The sequence below is a fragment of the Pseudonaja textilis genome, chromosome 1, assembly GCF_049901715.1.
Source record: "Pseudonaja textilis isolate UNSWEBS1 chromosome 1, rPseTex1.2, whole genome shotgun sequence".
Lineage (NCBI taxonomy): Eukaryota > Metazoa > Chordata > Lepidosauria > Squamata > Elapidae > Pseudonaja > Pseudonaja textilis.
In genome coordinates, this window is record NC_141990.1 from 24455741 (window position 1) to 24477669 (window position 21929).

Sequence of the window (21929 nt, forward strand, 5' to 3'; positions counted from 1 at the left end):
ATAAGGGCGTGGAAAAGCCGAAGCGGGCTTTCCCTTCTCCTTCGTCGCTCTGGTTTACTTAAAGTGAGCCGTCCCCTGATTTGCCTGTTGACAAATCACAGCGCCTCTTGTTGTGGCGCGGCAGATGCCCCCACCGTTCTTCCGAAGGGCACATTTCTCACACGTTTTCTGTTTGGTAAGGCTCTTTTTCAATAATTGTTATGAGGAATGAGAAACGTTGAACTAAGGGGAGGGGAAGGGAGGGGGCGGTTTAGGCGGCAACAGCGAACGCCGGCTAACGTCGGCAAGGGAGGGCCTCCTTTGTACTGGCGCCCTTGGGCGGGTAAGGGAGCGGGGCTGATTGTTTACAGCCTGTGGTGGAGGCTGTTGCCGGCGGTGAGCTAATCTGCCTTGGTTATCGCGCTTCCCCTCCAAGGTGGGCGATTCTAATTCCCAAGCGGGCTGGAGGGAGGGCAAATGAGGGGGATTAGGCGGTGGGAGGATTTGCTTTCCTGCGTGGGTTCTCCGTGGAGGGAAGTGACGTGATAGGAGCAGTGGACGGAGACATTAAGGATGATGTGTCGATGTGCCCAATTGCCGATCTGTCTCGTTTTTCTTAATAGAGCTGCGTTGAATTACACATCCCGGTTTTTGCATGCAATGGAATTAATGAGAGGTGTAAGAGAGAGTTTCAAGTTGAGGAAGGGCAGTTGGCAACGAGCAAAAAACTAGCTTAACTATAACCCCAAAGTACATGCGAAGTTTCATAAGGAAGAATCCAAGGAAGAAATGTCCCAATACTGTGCAAGCATAATAGCAGTATGGAATATTTATTATGTATCTGATAATTAAATTGACCATTGTACTTAGGAAACACTGTTATGGTGTGATATTTACACTTTTCTTATCATGAAATTTTAGCACAGATTCATTCTCTTTTAAATTTGAAATCTTCATATATTGTTTAATGTTTAATATATCAAATATATCTTTTTTTGCTTATTGTTTATCATTTTCCTTTCTTTTTTGCTTTTGTTTATAGCTTGTTTTATACTTTTGTTTGTTATACATTTTTATACTGATTTTGTATTTTTGTTTTGTATATTAGTAAATGGCAATAAGAATAAAGATAATTAAAATACCATATATAATAGAGCATTTTGATTTTCCCTGTCATAACTGTAGTTCATAGCAGAAAAAGACACTCAATTGTTGACTTGCTATTATGTGATTGATATTATGCGATTGATCCTGCCATTATGTGATTGATCCTGCATATATCCTGTATTCTGCAAGGTACAAAGTATTTGTACATCATTGTGCTTCAAAACTTTTTCCCAATTTCATTTCATGAAGCAGGTTGAATCAGTTGTTCTTGTATCTCTAAGTGGAAACCCACTCAATGAAATTACATAAATAGCTAAATGTGAATTTAAACCTGATTCTTTCCTATCCCAGTTCAGTATCTGAATTGCTACCCTATGTTGATTCTCCTTTTTGGAACTCATCTCCAAAACCATAATCTTACAGTAACATTAATAAAATGAGCTGACGTATACAAACTGGGAAATGTAAGAAAAGATAGATGATAAGGTAGTATAAAGCATTTGAATGAATGTTCTTTTCAAAGTCTATTTGCATGGGCAAAACCTTAATGCATTAAAGCAAGAATTATACTTACCATGTTGCAAATTTGGTAAACCAGAGGTAACAAAATTCCAGTATAAAATAAGTATTTTCATCTACTCTGTATTATCTGTTATTAATAAAATAAAATTATGGTTTCTGCTTATGTCTTGCTGCTTGAAAATTTCCCAGTGTTTTTTGGAAGCCAGATGGGGAACCATGAGCATGGCTACTTTGAATGAACCTGTGAATTGGGCTCTGTGCCCACAATATTTACTGTTTTCAACAAGCTAACTAGGATCGCCAACATGATCGCCAATGTCCGATGACGGATACGACACAAGAAGAAAAAGAAGAAATAAGATAAATGACAGCAATTTTTTTTCCTGTTTCAGGCTTCAAAATGGCATCCTTGTTGACTTGTGGCATGAAAATTCTTCCTACCATCATTCCACGGGCAGCCAAATTCTGTAAGTTCTCCTTTAGATTATTAAAAATATTCAATGCATGATCAGTTACTGGAATTACATGCTGGTTTGTTATAAAGGTTTTATTCATTTTAGTTAAAATAGTTCATTGTCTTTTTCTGAGTTTCATTGCTCTTTTTCTGATGCAGATACTATCATATTAAGATACCATAATCCTATCATAATATTCATTTTTTGCTTTTGTGTTCTAAATGTCAGTACATTCTCTCTGATCCTCTTGGCTCATGATTAGTTAGAAGCTTATGAGAAATTTGCTTTGTTTTTCTGTCTGAGTGACATTACTGTCTGTTTTACCCATGTTCTTATATTTTGATTTTCTTACATTTCAGCTTTGAGATCTTTCAGCTGCTCATCCCAGTTATTCGCAACAGGTACAGAAAAATATGAATAGTCTGACTGCACATCTCTACTGTACTTGCACTCCTATGCTGTCTCATAAATTAGGATATAAAATAGATCTGAGATCACATAAATTAAATCCAAAACTTGTTGTGAAAGTACTGTAATCTATAGGAAATATGACTCTTATGGGCATGTGTGTATTACACACACGAATATTTTTTAAAAAGTGCTGAAGTTCTGTGATTCTAGTTTTGGTGTTTATTTATGCTTCATGGAAAACTATAGAAGGAAAAATCAATTATCTTAACGTTATTAAATAGAAGGAATAAATTGTGAACTTTGGATGTTTTTAGACAAATTTCAAAATAAACACTACTGATCTTATCCTAGTGTAAAAAAAAAAATTCGTCCCTTTTCTAAACAGTAGCAACAAATAAAGAAATGCTTTGATTTTCAATGATTTTGTGATAATTCTTGCTCTATTAGTTTTTCTAGTAATAATTTATTATTGCTGCAGTTCAGGCCAAAAGTAAGAAAACCCTAGCTAAAAATGGGATGAAGAATATTGTAGTGGTGGATGGTGTTCGCATTCCATTTTTGCAGTCCGGGACCTCGTAAGTATTAAATCTTCCCTTTATAAAATTTATAAAAACAATTTAAGTATATTTTTCAGGAGTTAATGAGAAAGTATTTTTTTCTTTCTCTTCTAATCTTCAGGTATACAGATTTAATGCCACATGACTTGGCCAGGGCAGCACTGATGTAAGTAGTAAATAAATAGAAGTGGAGCAGTTTGGTTGTGATTTGGTTCATAGAGAGTTGTTTAGGAATGTTGTTATGCTTTGTTTTTTGGGCCTGAAGTGCCTTTTCTTCTTTCTTGTTTTATCAAACTACCCATCTCATACTGCCATTCTTACTCCCAATAAATATAGATGGGAATAATTCACTTGTTGTCTTCCTAATGTACTTCGAATTCTTTCATCTTTATTTATATCACACCTTTATTATTTTTTATAAATAACGCAAGGTAGCCGGCATTTCTAATAGTTCTGAGTATGTGTGACTGGTATAAAGTTATCCAGCTGCTTTCATGCTTAAGGTGGGACTAGAATTCAGAGTCTCCAGGTGAAATGTTTTCTTATATGGAGCTTTTGCTGAAAGAAGAAAAAATTATGTAAGTTAAGGATTGAGGATTTTAAAAATGTGGACTAAGTGATGGGCTAAAGGGATTTGTTTGATGTCTAAGAGGGAGGGAAGATTATAAGATTGTAATTATCTGTTAAAGATAAATTCGGGGTCACTGTATTACATAACATTTGGGGTTTTTTCTTACTTTATAACTTCTATCTTTTCTATGTTTTTCTTTAAATTTCTCTTAAGTAAAACACTTACATGTGAATTTAAAAAAAGAATTTGAGATAGAAATGTCTTGAATTTTGTTGTGTCTTGCTCTGTAAGCTCTAGGGCTTTGCAATACCTTGGATTCAATTGGAAGTAGTACTTTTCCCAAGAGCAGCAATACAGCTTCTCTCTGGATTCATTAAAGCTAAATGAACTGAAAACTGCCATAAAGTCCTTAGAACAGAGGTAGCTTCCCCAGTGAATTGCAGGAATTTACTGCATTCACCTTTTCTTGCATTCTGAACCATTTCCCCCCAATCAGATCCAAACACTGCCCTAGAAACCACCTTGTGACCTAGCTTATAGAATGAAAAGGACTGTTTTCCCAGTAATAAAATCTAAGATTTATAGTGGCATGTAGAATCCTATTTTAATTCGAGGACTGCATTTGCTACTTTGCTCAACTACAAAGCAAGGTGGACTATGGGCTGTGGGAGCAAAACTGCACAGGCAGTAGCAAAGCATAACTCTTTCCAAGATAACCTCTTGGCCTGCTCTGGGAACCATTTAGTGTGAGAAAAAGTATTTTGAAACCTGCCTGTTCTTTGATAATTTCCAGAATTAAAAAGTACACAAGACAATTTAATCACTTACAAAAAAGCAACAACAAAAATCCTGTCAAGATTTCTGTTATCTAGAACTATGTAGATTCAGCAGATTACCTAGATTAGCATGTAACAAAATTTGGATCAGGCATTTTGGAAACGTTTGGAGAGCCAATTTGCTGTCTGATTCCTAGAGACTGCCTGGATAAGTCCCTGCAGTTGTTTTTTTTTTGATAAAGTTTTGCAGAAGTGGTTTGCCATTGCCTTCTTCCTAGGGCTGAGAGGGAGTGACTGGCCCAAGATCATCCAACTGGTTTCATGTGCAGTCTCTCGGTTTCTAGCCTGCCTTAACCACAATATCGGAGTGACTCTCATACTATAGATAGATGTGATTAAAATGCCTGCTTACACTAATAGACAGAATCTTGCCAAACTATAACCTTCTTTTCTTCAGACTGAATAATCAAGTTCAGTCTGTCCTCTTAAAGCACTCAATTCCCTCTGTCGTTTCTGTTGTCATTTTTAAAAACACTCTTGATTTGACATTGAAGTGCCTTCTTTCTCTGATTTGTTCCCTCAGAGGCTTGCTATGTCGGACTGATGTGCCTAAGGAAGCTGTTGAGTACATTTTGTTAGGCACTGTTATCCAAGAAGTGAAAACAAGTAATGTTGCTAGAGAGGTATGTTAAACCAAAGAAGAATCACTTGGGATGGGGACAGGTGGGGAGGGATATGAATGGAGATGAGAGGAAGGAACGAATTTTGAGTGGAATTGGCTTCTAGAACTTAAAAATGGAGATATATGTTATAGGATAATGTTGCAGGATCCAAACTGGGTTGGTCACCAGGACCAGAGGCTTAGTCTTCTGAGCTTTCAGACTCATGCTGGAGCCCAAGAAAGCTCGGAAAACTAAACCTCTGATCCCAGTGACCGACCCAGATTGGATCTTGCCATAAAACTGCTTGACACTTTTATTTAATGGTCCCATTTGGGGGAAGGGTATCTGTTAAACTGCAAAGTTTGTTAAATTAGAAGAAGACATGAATACACGTTTAAAAGGTTGTAAAAATAGATAATACAAATACATATAAACAGTAAAAGAAGGCTGGGTGAAATGTAAAATATATCATAAATATGCTCTAATACCTTATTTAAAACTTGTAATACAATAAAACATTTCATATCCATTTTCTAATCAAAACATCTTTCATTAGATATGATTTTAAGTCTTTGGCTGACACTATCAAACATTTAAAAAGGAGAGATAGAAAAACTACAGATGACAAAAAATGATCAAGACAGTATAAACGATACAGAGATTATATATTGTTAGAATATAACCTCTGAAACCATAATTTTGGATATGGTGCAATTCCATGTTTAAAAATGTAGCCTTTAATGGTTTCCAAATAAAGCCGAATTTTATATCAGAATTACTTTCTAAATATCCAGTCATTCTAAACATTTAATTTTAATTTTTTTTAAAAAAAACTTTAACCTTAGACTGTCTACTATTGACCTTACCCCTTTCCTAAGAGGGCTGTAATGCATAAGTGCACCAACCCGTGCATAAGTGCACCAACGTGCCTACCGTCCCTGTCCTATTGTTTCTTTTGTTTTCTATTTTTCTTATATGTATCCATGTATTCATAACTATGTTTTTACTTATACCTATTATCTTGTAAGCAATTGACAAAATGAATAAAATTAATTAATAAATAAATTAAAGCATGCTTCTACATTTTGTGCATGCATTAAAAAGCCCGCCTGTCATTTTGCAGACTTGATGTACATGAAGGAATGTCTGATTCTGTTTCCTGTTCTCCAAGGCTTGGTGCTGTATCTGCCAGTTTCCCTCACTACCTACCCCAGACTAGAGCCCCCTCTGCCTTTTGTCACTTTCTGTGCTATAAACCTAATACATAGTACTTTCTAACTGCTGCCACCAATCTTCCTGTCCCACTCATCACAGATCACTTTCCTGCCTTTGCCATTTTCCTACAGGGCTCCCATCCTATTTTTTCCAGTGCTTTCCTGCTGCTGATCTTCCTAATCACCTAAAAAAAGGGGGCGGCTCCTGTAAGAAATCCACTTATTAAAGTCAATGTAACCCTTAAAGCAGGCATAGCTTTGTTTTTGGTATTTAGAAGCATGAAAATTGATAGGCCGATTTAAACAACAGAAATGGGCAAGTCTGAAGCACTTTTTAAATATTTATTAAGAAAATGTGTATGGCTGCCCAACTCACTGATGATAATTCTGAGCAACTTACAGAAGTAAAATATTGTTTTCAAGGCATATTCAGCCTTGAATTACAATATATTACTTTGTCATTGTAATGACAAACATGGATCTGGCAATGCTGACAAAGATATCATTTTATGCTTTGGGCCAATCACTCTTAGCTCTAGGAAGGAGACAACAGCAAATCAATTCCCAAAAAGTCTGACCAAGAAAATTGTAAGGATTAGTCCAGGCATTTGCCAGGAGTCAATTCTAATTCAAAGCCCCCCCCCCCCCCGCCCCCCTAAAAAAACTTCCTGAAAGCACATTTGCTTGTCTACAGCTCCTATATGCAAAAACCACTGAGAACCTAAACAAACTGCCCTAATCAAATGAAGTTAAGAATGTAAGAGTTGTTGATTATTAACTTGATATCTGAAACTGACAAAGTCCAATTCTTTAGGATTAAGTAATTTCTTACGTAGTCACAGATATCAACCTTTTCTCCAGTTTGATTTTGCCTACTTTTGATGACAATGATTTTTGTTGTTTTGAATGATGGACTTGCCCTTTAACTTGTTGACAAGCCTATATTTATTATTTGCTCTGCTCATAAAGCATGTCAAATCATCTCCCATTTCTGACAGTTGCAAGAGCATTCATGTTTGCCTTTCAAAAACTAAGCAGGCACCTGAACGAAGTTTTAATATTAAAAGCCCCAAAGTTGCCATTTTTAGCAGTTAGACATCATAGTAACTGGTTACTGCTTGCATTTCCCCTCTGTACTGCTTCACCTGTCAGCAGTTTTTGCTTGTCTGATTCTCCGCCTGTGCAAGTATCTTCATGTTAACATTCACGCTGAACTTTACCCCAGTTGGCTTTGTGTCAGTGGAGCAATGTTGTGTGGTATTGTGTAACCAAGGATACCTTACTTAGGCGTCTTACTGCTGAATCATAGAAACCAAGACTGATTAAATTGGAGCATTGCATTAATCCTGCTAGAATATTCTACCTCTGAATATATTCCCTGTTTTTCAACTTTTCATTCTGACTCTGGCTATTTGAAATCGTGCTTCCTAACAGGCGTGCCTGAGACTAAGCTTTGGCTCCCTCGACCGAGCTATCTTTCTTTGCTGTACCATGCCATATTTTCCATTCAGTAGCGCCTCCCCCTCCCCTTTTAACTGAAAGCAGAGAGGCATTTGTGGTACATTCTCTCTTCATAATTCCCAACATAAGTGAAATGTTCCTGAGAGAACTTCATTTCATGGGTGGCTAAAATAAGATTTATGTTACATTTTCCAGATAAAATATACTTTGGCATTCTGCTCCAGTGTACAATTAGGTAACTGGAGCTGGGGCAGCATTTTCTCAGGTGATTATTGAGATAGGAATATCTCAATAGGAAAATACTCACTGCTTGCATGTCCTAGTGATCTCATTGGAAAGCTAGCTTTCAGTACTTTTCCTGGCAACTTTAGGATTACTCCCATGCTAGTTAAAATGTGTAAAGGGTCTTTTACATAAGGTGTCTCTGCCTTTAAGCCCAAAGCCTCCCAAGCAATGTTATGTATATGTTTGTAAGCAGAGGCAAACAGATAGCCAAGAACTTTTGACTCTGATTTGTGGAATTAACCATTTGACTATTGCAAATAAATGAATTTCTTAACCTGTGGTTGCTGTAGTCTGAACTTGTTTGTTACATTTGGTGATCTGGATTCACACATTTGATACGCCATTTTTGGTTTAATCGTGGTATGATGTAAATTAGCAGGGTTTACCAAATAGGCTTAGCCAAAATTACAAATTATTACTTAATATGAGATCTGAACGAACCATTCTGTTTTCAATAAACTGAAAATTGCAATACAAAGAGTGATTATAATTGGCAAGCAGAGGCCCTGGTTATATGCTTTTAAAATGCTCTTTAATATTGATCAAACAAAAATTGTTTATTTAATATTGGTTAAACATAAACCTTATTATATTAATTGTTGACTATTAAAATTTCAAAGAGCAAAAGGCTTCTATCTTTATCCAGTCATTGAATATACTAGTAAGATAAAAACCTCTCAACCTGAGTTTCCCTGCAAGATTCTTGCAAAACCTGCTATGCTGAAAACTGTGGACTGCAATGTATCATGAGAACTGTAGAAATTAGACATCTCTCAATATTCTGATTTGCTTTCTGACTTTTGTGTAGGCTGCTTTGGGAGCTGGCTTCTCTGACAAAACTCCTGCTCACACTGTCACCATGGCTTGCATATCTTCCAACCAGGCAATGACGACTGGTATGTTATCTTGCTTGATTAAGTAAGGACCATATATAAATAGACTGTAAACATGCAGGAGAATTTATTTCTCCAGTAGAATGTAGTATTAGCCTTTTAATATTGGACTGTTGCAACATGCTCTACATGGGGCCACCCTTCAAGGATCTCTGGAAGTTTCAGCTGGTGTAGAACCAGTTGGATGAGCTGTTATTGAGACCTCTAGGGCAGCCCATATTACATCACTGCTCTGTGAGCTGCACTGGTTGCAAATTTGCTTCTGGGTCCAATTTAAGGTATTGGTTATCACCTCAAAAGTATTTCATAGGATAGGTCCAGTTTATCTGAAGAACCTGCTCATGCTGATAGAATTAGCCTGCCCATCCATGCCAGCAGAAGAGGCATGTGGACCCCGTCAGTCAAGGAATTTCAGCTGGCGGGATCTAGGACAAGAGCCTTTTCTGCCATGACACCCACCCTCTGGAAAATCTACCCCCCCCCATGCCCCCCAGTGAGAGCTGCACCCACCCATCGGGCCTTCTGAAAAACCAGGCTCTGCCATCTTGCCTGGGACCCCAATAGGAGAGTGGCAACTTGGAGGTGGTTAATGTATTAAACCCCACCTCCTCCCATGCATAATTCACTCCTTTCCTTTCCATCTTGATTAATTGAATTTTATCTGATTTTTAAATGTTTGGTTCTTATTTATTGTTTTAATGTTGTATGAGGTATTTAATTGTATGACTGTAAGCTGTTCAGACTTGCCTCGACAAGATGGGCGGCATCAAAGTTTAATAATAAATAGATAATAAATAGATAAAAACAAATAAACATTCTAACTCAGAGACGAAAGGAAAGTAGAATTTGCCCCCTGGAAGACGTTTGGATATTTTAAGGAATATTAGCAATGATCTTCTTGGTCTTATAGTAAGAAATAAATATTAGTTATGGTTACAAATTCCTGGAGTTTTGCACCAAATTTTATCAGGAGGACAAAGAATAAACTATGAAGCCTGAAATGTCCTCAGTGATTTGCCATGTAGCAACTGATAGCCATCTGTTTTATTTAACAGAGGCCATCTCTTGGAGAGAAAAAAAGACATAAAAGTCTATTTCTAATTTAAAAATGCTAAGAAAGCATTTACAGTGACGTTGCAGTCCAGAATAAAATAATGTAAATTGCTTCAGAGAATTTCATTCTTACAACTTGATTTGCATTTTAATTTTCACATGCCTAATTCTAATAGGATGTATAACAGATTTTACCAAGCTTCTTTATAAACTTGATAAATATTTAAATTTGGAAGATAGGCAAAAGATAGTATGCAAATAAACAGAGCACCTGAAGAAACCAAGATTTAAAAGTGTAAATGTATACCTAGACTCATATAAAGTAGAAACCCAATTGGATTTATAAAGTTGAACTTTTAAAGTGACTTTAAAAAATACTTTAGGAAAGAATTGTTAATTCTATTGAATCTTTAACTCTAATGTGACTTTATCAATTATCCCTCATCTTCTGCTTGAAGTTTTACGATAGGTATGAAGTACAAGGATGAGAAATAGCCAATTTAAAAAAAGAAATAGCATATAAAAAGTAATTGAATGGGTTTTTTCAGTCGGGAAACTGATCAGTCTTCAACATGGTATCTGTCATGTATGTGCCTTCTGATTTTTATAGCATATAGCCTCATCGCATCTGGCCAGATGGATGTGGTCATTGCTGGTGGTGTTGAATTGATGTCTGATGTTCCTATCAGACATAGTCGGAAGATGAGGAAGATTTTGCTTGGATTTTCAAGAGCAAAAGGATTGGGCCAGAAGTTATCCCTGATCTCCAAAATCCGTCCTGATTACTTTGCACCTGAGGTAAAGGAGGAAATAGATTTCATTTCACTGCCTTCCTAAGGAACAAATTCAGAAAATGGGCAAGGATAAATAGAATAATCAGCCAGAGACACATTGTGGCCAAAAACAGTTGCTGACTGTTCTCTAATACCACATCTTCAGCTTTCATTAACTTTGGTCTAGAAAGCAATTCATAAAAGAAATAGTAAAGAGTTCAAGCCCTTAGCAGTTCACAAATCTTCCCCAAGATTCTTATATAGGCTTCTTTAACCAGATTTATTGGAAGGGAAAAGAGGTTTGTTACAAAAAACTTGGGGATTTAATATATTTAGCTTAGCATTTAATTTATTTCTAACTTTATTGATCTTTTGCTGAACATCTGTTAACTTACTGGAGAGTTGGCTACCTGGTAAAGAAAACATGTGCAAGCTGTCATTCTTTTTCCCAAGCTTGAGAAACTCATTACATAATAGAGCAAAATGAGGCTGAGATTGACGTATGGAATTTCTTTGCTGAAAGAAAAAGTAGGTTGAGGGAGGAAAGAGTCATGACCGAGTTTGTAGGTAAAGCAGCTTAGGAGGAAGAGTAGATTAAACAAGAGATGGCAAAAGGTGAGCCACTGCATGCTAGTGTTATAGTACATATTTTACATTGCTAAATCTTGTGGATTTACCTTCAGCAATTAGGTTATGGAGCTGTCTGCATTGAATTGAGGGGAACTGATCTTCACATGCAATTTTCTCAATAATTCTAGCTCCCTGCAGTGGCAGAATTTTCCACCAACGAGACCATGGGTCATTCAGCAGATCGCCTGGCAGCTGCTTTTGCTATCTCACGTTTGGAGCAAGATGAATATGCTCTCCGTTCACACACTCTGGCCAAGAAAGCACAAGATGAGTCCCTTCTCACAGATCTGGTAGCGTTCAAAGTGCCAGGTAAAATGTTTGTTTAGAGGAAACTGTAGCAATGGTTCCACATTCCATTGGAGGGAAATATTTTTCTCTTGGAATGGCTTTCAGCTTTTATCCATGGGCTGCCAGACTCCTAAATACAACTACAAGCACTCCATGCATACATGGAAACATATGACAGGTTTCTCCCTAATTACTTGTATAAGGGCCATTTTCTATATTATTTATGTTGTATTGTAATTTTGTTATGGATAGCACCAGCAGGAGCAAAATCAATTTCGTTGTATACATGTACAATGACAGTAAAGGTTGTTGTTGTTATTCAGTTTAGACGCTGAATAAAGAAAGAGACCTCTTAAAGATAAAGAGAGAGGAGACAAAACTTGTTTTTACCGATAATTAGTTTTTTTTCTCCCCTTCTGCTTTATTCTTCCTGCTCTTCCTAGTTCATAGATTTATTCAGTGAATGAGTTAAGATTGAAACATATGCCTTACCTGTGCCTAGTTCCTGCATATGTTCAGCCACATCCATACAGCAAATAAGGAAAGTGAAAACTTTTGCTGATACCCTAATTTATTTGGGACAATTTTAAGTATTCTCCTTAAAAATACATATTTAGAAGTAGCAAAGTTATATTTTGTGTTTAGATAATAGCAAATTTTCGTAAGATATGAATAGCTTCATCAGATTTAATAACAAATTTTAAAAAATAAAAAGTATCCATTATCTCTGGTCAAAATGTTGACTGAATGCCTCCTATTAAAATGCTAGTAGTAAGTCAGTCAAATCGGCCTCAAAAATGCTTTAATGTTCTCAAGAGTACTTTGGTCAAAAGAGTACTTTGGTTTCCTAGTGTTATATAGTGTAACAAGCACAACTACCCTTCTTTTTCTGTCTTTTAAAATAATACAAATTTATTTTTCCAAGACAGGTTGTCATCATGCAAAATGATTATGGATTATACCCATAATGTAACATACTATAGGGATTGATATTAATGATGCCACCTCCGGCTATAATTGTCTGGCTGACACAAAGTCCTCAGCCAGTTGCATGACTTTCACCATAACTCTTACCATGGGATGAGCTGCTGTATTCTTCAGAGCATCTGGCTCTGATATTTCCAAGTGATCTAAAGGGAGCCTTCCCCAATCTATCTGTAAAAGTGTTAGACTTGAATTGTCACAAATCCCAGTCAGAGGCTGTGCTGGTTAAGGATTATGGATGTTGAAATCTAGTACCATATTCACTCTATAAGTGTTGTGGTTAGCCGGCAGCAGGTGCAGATGGCTGAGGAGAGCGAGGACTCAGATGAGGGACCATTAGGGAGTAGACTCCTGCCTTCAGAGATTGTGGGGGCTGGTAGCAGTGATGAGGAGGTTCCTGAGGAGCCTGTGCCAAGTTCGTGTGCGTGCAGGATTTCTTGGAGGAAAGAACAGCACGGGCGACTCAGGAGTAAGGCTGCAAGGTAATGGCCCCTCCTTCAAGAAGATAAAAGCTAGCTGTGAACGAACGTATTTTGCAGAAGGCAAAGACATTTTGAAACTACAGCTTCATGGACATTCCAGTATCCTGAGTTTGTATTTGAAGATTCTTATTTTGCAAATTATTTCTTGTCTGTTATCTTTTGGCAAGTCTCACTCAGTTTGGCAAGGCTTGTGCTTATCACAGCTAATTATTTTGTAAAAGCATTACAAGGTTTCTGTTCTTTGTGAATTGTGTTTGATTTGTCAGAAAAGGGTGTGGGTCAGAACAATAAGATGCACAGACATTTCCATCCATTTTGGGTGGGGGGGAGGGGGGGAGTGTGTCTTATAGTCCAAAAACTATGGTACTAGATTTCAACATGGGCCCGTTTTTGGCCTCCCAAAGCCTCCACGCATCCCATTTTTTGCCCTCACCAGCGTCTAGAAGCACTCCACGGGTCCCATTTTCAGCCTCCTTGGGGAAGGCAAAAACAGGACCCAGGAAGCCTCTGGAGAGTGCTTCTGGACGCTTGGTTGAGCAAAAACAGGACCCACAGAGGCCAAAAATGGGCTCATTTTTTACTTGCAGAGTGTTTCTGGATGCTGGGGGGTGGGTGGGTTTGAAAACATGCACAGAAGCAAAAAACGTTTTTTTCTTGTTTTCCTCCTCTAAATCAAGGTGCGTCTTATAGTCTGAAAAATATGGTAATTGTGAAGAGTACCTAGTTGGGAAGGGTTTACTAGAGAGAGGCAAAGTAACAAACGATCTTAGGAAATCTTGAAGGTAGAACAGAAGAGGAAATAAATTGTATGAGAAAGAATGAATCCATTGGAAGGGAATACGGGAAAAATCTGTATGTGTTTAAGAGTATGAACAGCAGAGGTCCCAGTCAAGAATTGCAGAAATGAAGAAGGTTGAATTTCACAGGTAGACTTTCAACATAGCAGATGTCTTGAACCATAAGCCTCTTCACATGTTTGACTCTTACAGGAAAGGACACTGTGGTGAAGGATAACGGCGTCCGGCCATCTTCATTGGAGCAGATGGGTCGACTGAAAGCTGCTTTTATCAAACCATATGGGACTGTAACAGCTGCCAACTCCTCTTTCCTGGTAACACCCTTGTACATTTGCCTTTGAAAAATACATTCTGAAGCATCTTCATTATACAACATAATCACAATTGCTGGAACCTTAGATTGGCATTTTCTTTTAATCAGAATAGATTAAAATTGATTCAAGTATAATACCAAGCCACAATCTGGCTCATAAAGGACCCTTGGCTGTTCCTTTAAAGTTTATGGTTGTTTCTAAAACTTGCATATGAGTATTTGTTACTTATCCAGGGTTTGATAGTGATTTATCATCCTAGTAATGCAGTAACATTGGGAGGAATACTGTTGTTTCCTTAAAATTCAAAATAGTGTGAAATGGCTCATTTTCTACATCAGTGTCAGCATCATTATACAATAGAAGAGAATATATGTAGCTCACAGTTGAACTGTGCTCTCTGATCTTGGTTGTTTGCAGGTGTTTCATTACTTGATTGACCTGATCAAGGACTCCACAGTTGTTACACAGTCATCATACCTTTCAAATTACTTGGGTCTTAACATTTTGTGGCCCAAAACTCCTCCACCAAGTGTCTGGCTTTCCTGCTTCTTTTGTGTTTTTCCATATTACCCATTGTTTATGTTTCTCCTTCCCCCCCTTGCTTCCCTTACCATTATCTTTTCTTTTCACTCTTTACTTGGCCCAACTGGTTCTTTTCCTTTCAGTCATCTTAGTTCCAGACTTCTTCCTGGCTACCAATTTTAAAATTCAGAGTTACCTTTTGGGGGGATGCAAAATCATTCATTTTGCATTAGGCTCAGTTTTGATTTCTTTTTTTTAAAAAAAATAACAAATACAGTAATATGCAAACTGAATTAAGAGACAGTGGGGTTGAGCTCAACTCTTTTTTCAGAGTCTGATGGCATTTTTATATTGTCTCCACAGACTGATGGAGCTTCAGCAGTTCTCTTAATGACTGAAGAAAAAGCTTTGGCAATGGGATACAAACCAAAGGCCTACCTCAGGTGAATGGAAGCTCTCCCTTCTCTCACCATCTGTCATAAAACCATGGCCATTTTCTCATCTATGTAACCATGTAATCAATCTCTGCTCTCTCTCTCTCTTTTTTTTAAACGCAATTTAGAGATTTCATATATGTATCCCAAGACCCAAAAGATCAGCTTCTGCTTGGGTAAGTTGTAAATTTAGAATCCTTTTTACCATGAAAATAGAAATGTGTCCTTTTTCCAAATCATTTTATTTGAAGAAACCTTATTCCCTCTTTCTTAGTCCTAGGCAACTGTCCCAGTTGCTGCAGGGAGGTGCAACATTTTTCAGATGGAGGCTCACATTTGGTCCTTAAGCGGTGTGTTAGGCATCACATTCTTAAAAAATACATAGAGCTGAAATTGAGTGAAAATATGAGTTATTTTACTACTAAAAAGGGGGGAAGCGTGGTGGCCCAGCTTTTAAGGCGCTGGGCTTTCAGCCAGTAATTTGACAGCCTGGGTTTGAGATCTGAGTGACATGCTCCCATTACTTGTCCCAGCTCCTGCCCACCTAGCAGTTTGAAAGCATGCATATACAAGTAAATAAATATCCCACTTCGATGAGAAGAAAACAGCATTTGTGTGCCTCGGTGTATAGTGATATTGGCCACATGGCCACGGAAGTATCTTTGGACAACGCTTGTTCCCTCAGATAGGAAACAGATGAGCACTGGCCCCTAGAGTTGAACACGAGTAGACAAGGAAAACCTTTACCACTAATATGTATATGACTCCTAACTCCCAACTAATTATGTAACAGTATGATTATTCCCTTTGAATATAATTATTTTCCCCTTTTTGTCACATTAAATTTACTGGCAGCTTTTTCTTGACAGGACTGGCAACTACAATAATATTTCATGGGGTGGATTGCCACTTTTTCCACAATGTATCTACTGTGGAAGACTTGACTTTTGACAGTTGTAGCAGCCTATTTCTGTGATCAGTTCCATTCAGCTAAGATTCTCTAGGATTCAGGAACTCAATCCTCCCCTACCTTCTCCCACACATTCTTCCCTAACTCTTGGCATAGGACTGTATTGCCATCAGCCCCCTCTGAAAATCATTCAAAAGAGCTGACTGTCCTGGAGTAGACAAATTACTGAACTGCTGACTAATGGTCAGACATACCCATACTCAGTTTGGATTCTTGCATTTTGCAACTGATACTTGAAGAAACATTGGCTGAGTCATAAATGCAAGTCTCCACAGCTTGCAAGAAATGGTGTAAAATCCTCCTGAATTCTGAAATTGCTTTGTTTATATAGTTTCTTTTTCTTTTCATTCATCTCTTTAGCATATCTAATTTGCAGCAAACATTCTGTTTCCATTTCTTTGGTTGCACAGCTTCTTATATCACCAGCAAGAGATAAAACTTAGTTACTATAGAGGTATTGTATTCTCTATTCAGTTTTTAGATCAGGGATGGATAGGATAACAATTCTTCAAGCTGCTTGGAAGAGAGAGTATTTTTGTTTTTTTCTGCCAAATAAAAAGAAACGGTGCCCTTTTATAATGATGATACAGGCAGGTTCTTCTGAATAGCTGCAGCCTTTCTCAGCCAGTAGGTTTCCCTGTCCAGAAGGACCTGAATGCAGCTCTTGGCTTCTTTTTCTCTTAGGCCAACATATGCTACTCCCAAAGTTTTGGAAAAAGCTGGCCTAACAATGGCAGACATTGATGTGTTTGAATTTCATGAAGCGTTTGCAGTAAGTATTGCTAAGGTCACGTGCAAAACAGATAGTTTTGTTCAAATATTTCATTATATTTTTTATTTCACTCAGTAATTGTAGTTTTCAATCTTGGGTTGATTAGTTATTAGTTATTATAGAGGGAACTGAAATACTCTCTACAATTTTAGCTATTCAAAAACTTAAGTAAAAATAGTTTTAAAAAGTCACTTTAAATGCATAATACACTACTACAAACAGCTAAAAAGACTGAATTAAAAGAAATATCTTTCCAACTTTTAAAAATGTTGTAAGAGTAGGATTTGATCTTATGGAAGACTATTCCATAACATAGGAACTGAGTCCTTTTTATCTAACTTACAAAGTTCTGTGAATGGAAGCATCCTCAGAAAGGTCTGTCCTATAAAAGTTAGCAACAAGACAGATGGTTATTCAGCCCTAATCCATGTAAAATTTATGGCATAAATATAATGAAGGCATGAGAGGCAACCAGACTACCTCTTGCTGCTCACCCCCAGCTGTCACCCCCTGCCCTGTAAAATGGAACATGTTTCATCAGTTCAGACTTCACCAGACAATGGCCCGTTTATGGTTAGGGGCATCGCTTTCGAGATCTTCATGCAGGGACCACTGTCCTTCAAAATGAAAGCCAGATTGTATGATCTAAATGTTTAGATTTTGAAAGAATCTTATGTATCAAAAGGCTATATAGGTCATGAAGTTTTGAACCAACCCTGTTAAAACAATGCATACACTAACATTAAATATCCCCACCCCCGCCACCAATCCTCATGCTTTGGAGCTTTCAGCACCATTTGTGTCAGGTCATTAAGAGATTTTGCCAGACGGGATGGCCATGATGTGAACAGACTCTTTCCTTTCACTTGACCATTCAGAATGAAGTACAAAATGAAGTCCCTAAAATATAATGCGATTAAAAAGGAAATAAAATTGAATGAAAGAGCAATAAAATAAAAGAAGTAAGTGAGGCTATTATAGGACTGCTCTTAATTCCAGTAATCAAGAAACAACGTTATATATAGAAGCCCCAGTCCTTATATGCATGTTCATTGCATCAAGTTTGTCTCGAATCCTGTACTTCTCTGTCTACTTTTTAAAAATAAATTTGGGGCAAGGTCACACACTGATATTTACACACAGGCAGGCCAGGCCAAGCCCGTAAATTCATATTGTTGTGGTCCAATTACTTTGGATAGCTGTAACAACAAGGCTCCATTTAGTGATTAGGGCTTATAGCATTCCCTGTAGGATTCAAACTGCTATACTACAAATCCATTGAATAGCCTTGCTGACAGAATCCACTCTCTCTGGAAATTGGCACATTTATCATTTATTACAACTTTGGTAGGTGATTTTGCTTATTTCAGCTGGTTTGCCCCATAGTGCATTGTCACCTCTTTCGGAAATGTCTTATGAGTCATGAGTCTGCTTGATTTTGCATTGTGATTTTTTACATGTTAATGGTCATGAGAACAAAACCAGTAAAGTAGCATAACACTTTAAACAGTGATTGTAATTAAAGTTTGGCAATAATAATTTGGAAATGTGTAAAACCTCAAGTGCCTTATCAGCTAGTTGGTTTGTGTTAAATCTTTTGGAGTTACAATATATGTTTTCTATTGTAGAGATTGCATGTATTTTGACTATATTAATGCTGTAATGGAATCTTCCCTTCTTTTCCATTGTAGGGACAAATTTTAGCAAATCTCAAAGCCCTGGATTCAGATTGGTTTGCCCAGAACTACATGGGCAGAAAGTCAAAGGTAAGGTTAAGGTTACCTGTGAATTTGTATATCCATGATCTTTCTGTATTTTGTCCTTCCTGTTCTCAGGTTTCCATGCAGCTTATCTTATTTTCCCTGTTAACCTTTCCCAGAAACTTCATAGAGGGCATGGTGGAAGTTAGAGGCATCCTGTTTATAGTTGTCTTTACTCCTTTCTGAGGTCCAGTGTTTGCCACATGTGAGCAGACTTATCCTTCTCTAGTGATGTTACAGTGGCTGAAGCAGTCACCTGGCAAACATCAGCTGAGTTGATATCTTACCTACTGTGGTTGTCTTTCAAGCTTATGTTTTGTAACTTTCTTCCTTTCATAGGTGAAATTAGATAATTTATTTCAGAGCCTAAGTCTCATTTACTGTTCTCCTATTAATAGGTTGGAGCTCCTTCTCTGGACAAATTTAATAACTGGGGTGGATCCCTGTCCTTAGGGCATCCTTTCGGTGCTACTGGCTGCCGTTTAGTAATCACAGCTGCCCACAGGTTGAAGAAGGAAGGGGGACAATATGCCTTAGTGGCAGCATGTGCTGCTGGAGGACAGGTAAGAACCCTACGATGAGCAATCTGTATTCGTTTGTTTATATATTTGTTTATTTATATATTTGTTTATTTATTTATATTCTACCTTTATTATTTTTATAAATAACTCAAGGTGGCAAATATACCTAATACAGGTAGTCCACAACTTACAATCACGATTGAGCCCAAAATTTCTGTTGCTGAGCAAGGCAATTGTTACATGAGTTTTGCTCCATTTTACAACCTTTTTTAATCAATTGTTAAGCGAATTACTGCGATTGTTAAGTGAAACATGTAGTTGTGAAACAAATCTGCCTTCCTCCCATTGACTTTGCTTGTCAGAAGCCAGTTGGAAAAGTTACAAATGGTGATCATATGGCCCTGGAACAATGCAACTGTCATGAAGTAATGCCAGTTGCCAAATGTCCAAATTTTGATCACATGATCATGGGGATGCTACAACAGTCATAAGTATGAAAACTGGTCATAAGTCACTCTTTGTCAGTGTTGAAGGGCCACTAAATGAATAATTGTAAGTCGGGGACTACCTGTACTCCTTTCTCCTCCTATTTTGCCCACAATAATAACTCTGTGTATTGGGCTGAGAGAGAGTCACCCAGCGAGGTTTTATGCCTAAGGCAAGACTGTCTCCTAGTTTCTAACCTAGTCCTTTAATCAGCAGAACAAAATTGGTTCTAGACTCAGTGTAGCATGGCCATAGTCGCCCTTGTGCGTGGCAAGGTTTCCTTTTGTAACCCTACTTTCCCAATGTTCATTTTTCTTTCTTCTCTCTTCACTTCTTCTCTTGCTGCAGGGCCATGCAATGATAGTTGAGAATTATCCGCAGTAAGGAGGTGAAAATTGGCACGAGGGGATTTGCCTGTTATCTGCAAGACAGCGAATGTAGTAATAATGCTCCAAAATATATCTCTGGACTTTCCTACAAAGGACTCTCAGTGGCTTTTATTAATATTTTCTAGTGCCTTCAAAAACTTGTTTCACAGTAAATGGAGAAAGCCACATATATTTCATCTGAATATTTAATGTTAATATAGATTTCCTGCCACTTGACAATACCTGACTACTTTTTCCCTCCGTGAGAATAATATTGTAAGTTGGCATGCTGCGTTCTGCAAAGTTGTCTGGTAATGAGCGATAAAGCAAAATTTGCTATGCAAAGAGAATAGTTCTTAACAGAGTTCAAGTGAATAACATGGCTTTGAAGTTTTCTTTAAAAGGAAAACCTCTTGTTAAGAGAAAACAATCTAAATGTTCTATACAGTATTTGTCTGACATCAGCCTTAATAAATGAGAAAGAAGACTGGAACACATGTGTCACTTTTTTTGTTGATCAGAATGTCCCAGTTTTAGGATACAGAAAAGCTGGACTTTCTCAGCTATTTGCTTTCTGGTGCTTTTTCCTTCTGCTGCTTTAATGGCAGCTCAAGCCTGCTTAGCCATCTTGTTCAACTCAAATGTGTGAAGAGGTTTCATTCCAATACCGATTCTTCCCACCCAGGCCCCACTCCCGATTTCAAAAGTTGTTAGACTTCATTCAGAAAAGAATGGGAGTGGTGGTGGAAAATATTACGGTAGTAGCTGATGAGCCACTATCACACTTACAGAACTGTCCTCCCCAGAAAAAAACTCTGGTGCTGGAAAATAAAACGGACCTGGATTTTATCATATATGTAACCCATTCCTGTAAAACCAGTACTGTGGTCAGCCTTCAGCCCAATATCCAGAGTTAAGTATTAGATGGAATTACATCATGCTAGATGAAAATCAGGTCAGTGGCTTAGCATGATGTATGAAAGTACTGGTGCATGTCAGAATGTCTGGATTAAAGCCGTGTTACACAGATTCAGGAAGGATTAAATACTCCCTTCACACATACACATCCTACCCCGTCTTGAATGTATTTTTCCAATAGTCCTAAAAAGAAATTATTGTTGGAGATAACCGAGCTGAGCCCAAGGCAAGGGCCCAATATGTGGAGTGTTTGTGTGTGGAGGGTGTATCTGAGGTACTCCACAAAGGTTAAGTATGGTTTCAGCTCCCAAGGAGATGTACATTCCAGGTATTGAAAAATCATCTTGAACTCCAAAATGCCTTGGCAATGATTTCTCCATTGCCAATGTGCAGCCCTTTTGTCAGTTCTGGAAATGTCTGCTTCCCAAACTAATATGAATCAACAGTGACTTTCAACATTCAGCTAGCATAAACAAAAGCTCTTCTTGATATAAAAGACACAGCCGAAAAATTCCTGAGGAAGTGGACAGGACCCTTGTGACTGTCAGCTTGGCCACCTGGGCTCATTCCTGCATGATCAAGGCCACCTGGGAAGTGCTACATGGTTGTGCCAGCTCTCCATTCCATTACAGGTTGGGTCCAAGTGGTGGTTCATGCCACTTGCTTCTTGAGAAGGAAACATTGGTGAGCCCCCTTCTCAAGAGGCCATCCTTGGGGCCCAACAGTGCTTTTGGTCCAGACTTCAACTAGACAGAACAGTCCAACTTCTCTTTTTAGGGAAGGTTATGAGAGAGTTTGTCACGCGGTTACAAAGGACCCTGGATGAAGCAGTTACCGATTTGTTCAGGCTGGGGCACAACACTGAAAAGGCATTGGTTACACTTGCGGTGCAATCATTCTGACCCTTCTGGACGTCTCAGCAACTCAATATTATTGACCATTGTATCCTGGTCCAGCTTTAGGG

General features: G+C 37.9%; 1 protein-coding gene across 3 annotated transcripts; it reads left to right on the plus strand.

Annotated features, from left to right (window-relative positions):
• Positions 1-38: 38 nt before the first annotated feature.
• On the plus strand, positions 39-20540 carry HADHB (hydroxyacyl-CoA dehydrogenase trifunctional multienzyme complex subunit beta). 3 transcript variants are annotated; one of them, XM_087929268.1, is made up of 16 exons: positions 39-175; positions 2001-2075; positions 2423-2464; positions 2953-3049; positions 3153-3197; positions 4962-5061; positions 8809-8896; positions 10557-10744; positions 11478-11658; positions 14093-14214; positions 15100-15179; positions 15299-15346; positions 16825-16912; positions 18604-18678; positions 19071-19235; positions 20028-20540. In XM_087929268.1, exons 2-16 carry the CDS (start codon positions 2009-2011, stop codon positions 20061-20063), a joined length of 1422 nt encoding a protein of 473 aa, XP_087785394.1. In that variant the 5' UTR covers positions 39-175; positions 2001-2008; the 3' UTR covers positions 20064-20540. The 3 variants fall into 3 exon arrangements, with proteins under 3 accessions (XP_087785394.1, XP_026564517.1, XP_026564518.1); XM_026708732.2 differs by lacking the exon at positions 39-175 and adding an exon at positions 185-415; XM_026708733.2 differs by lacking the exon at positions 39-175 and adding an exon at positions 266-375.
• Positions 20541-21929: the final 1389 nt, after the last annotated feature.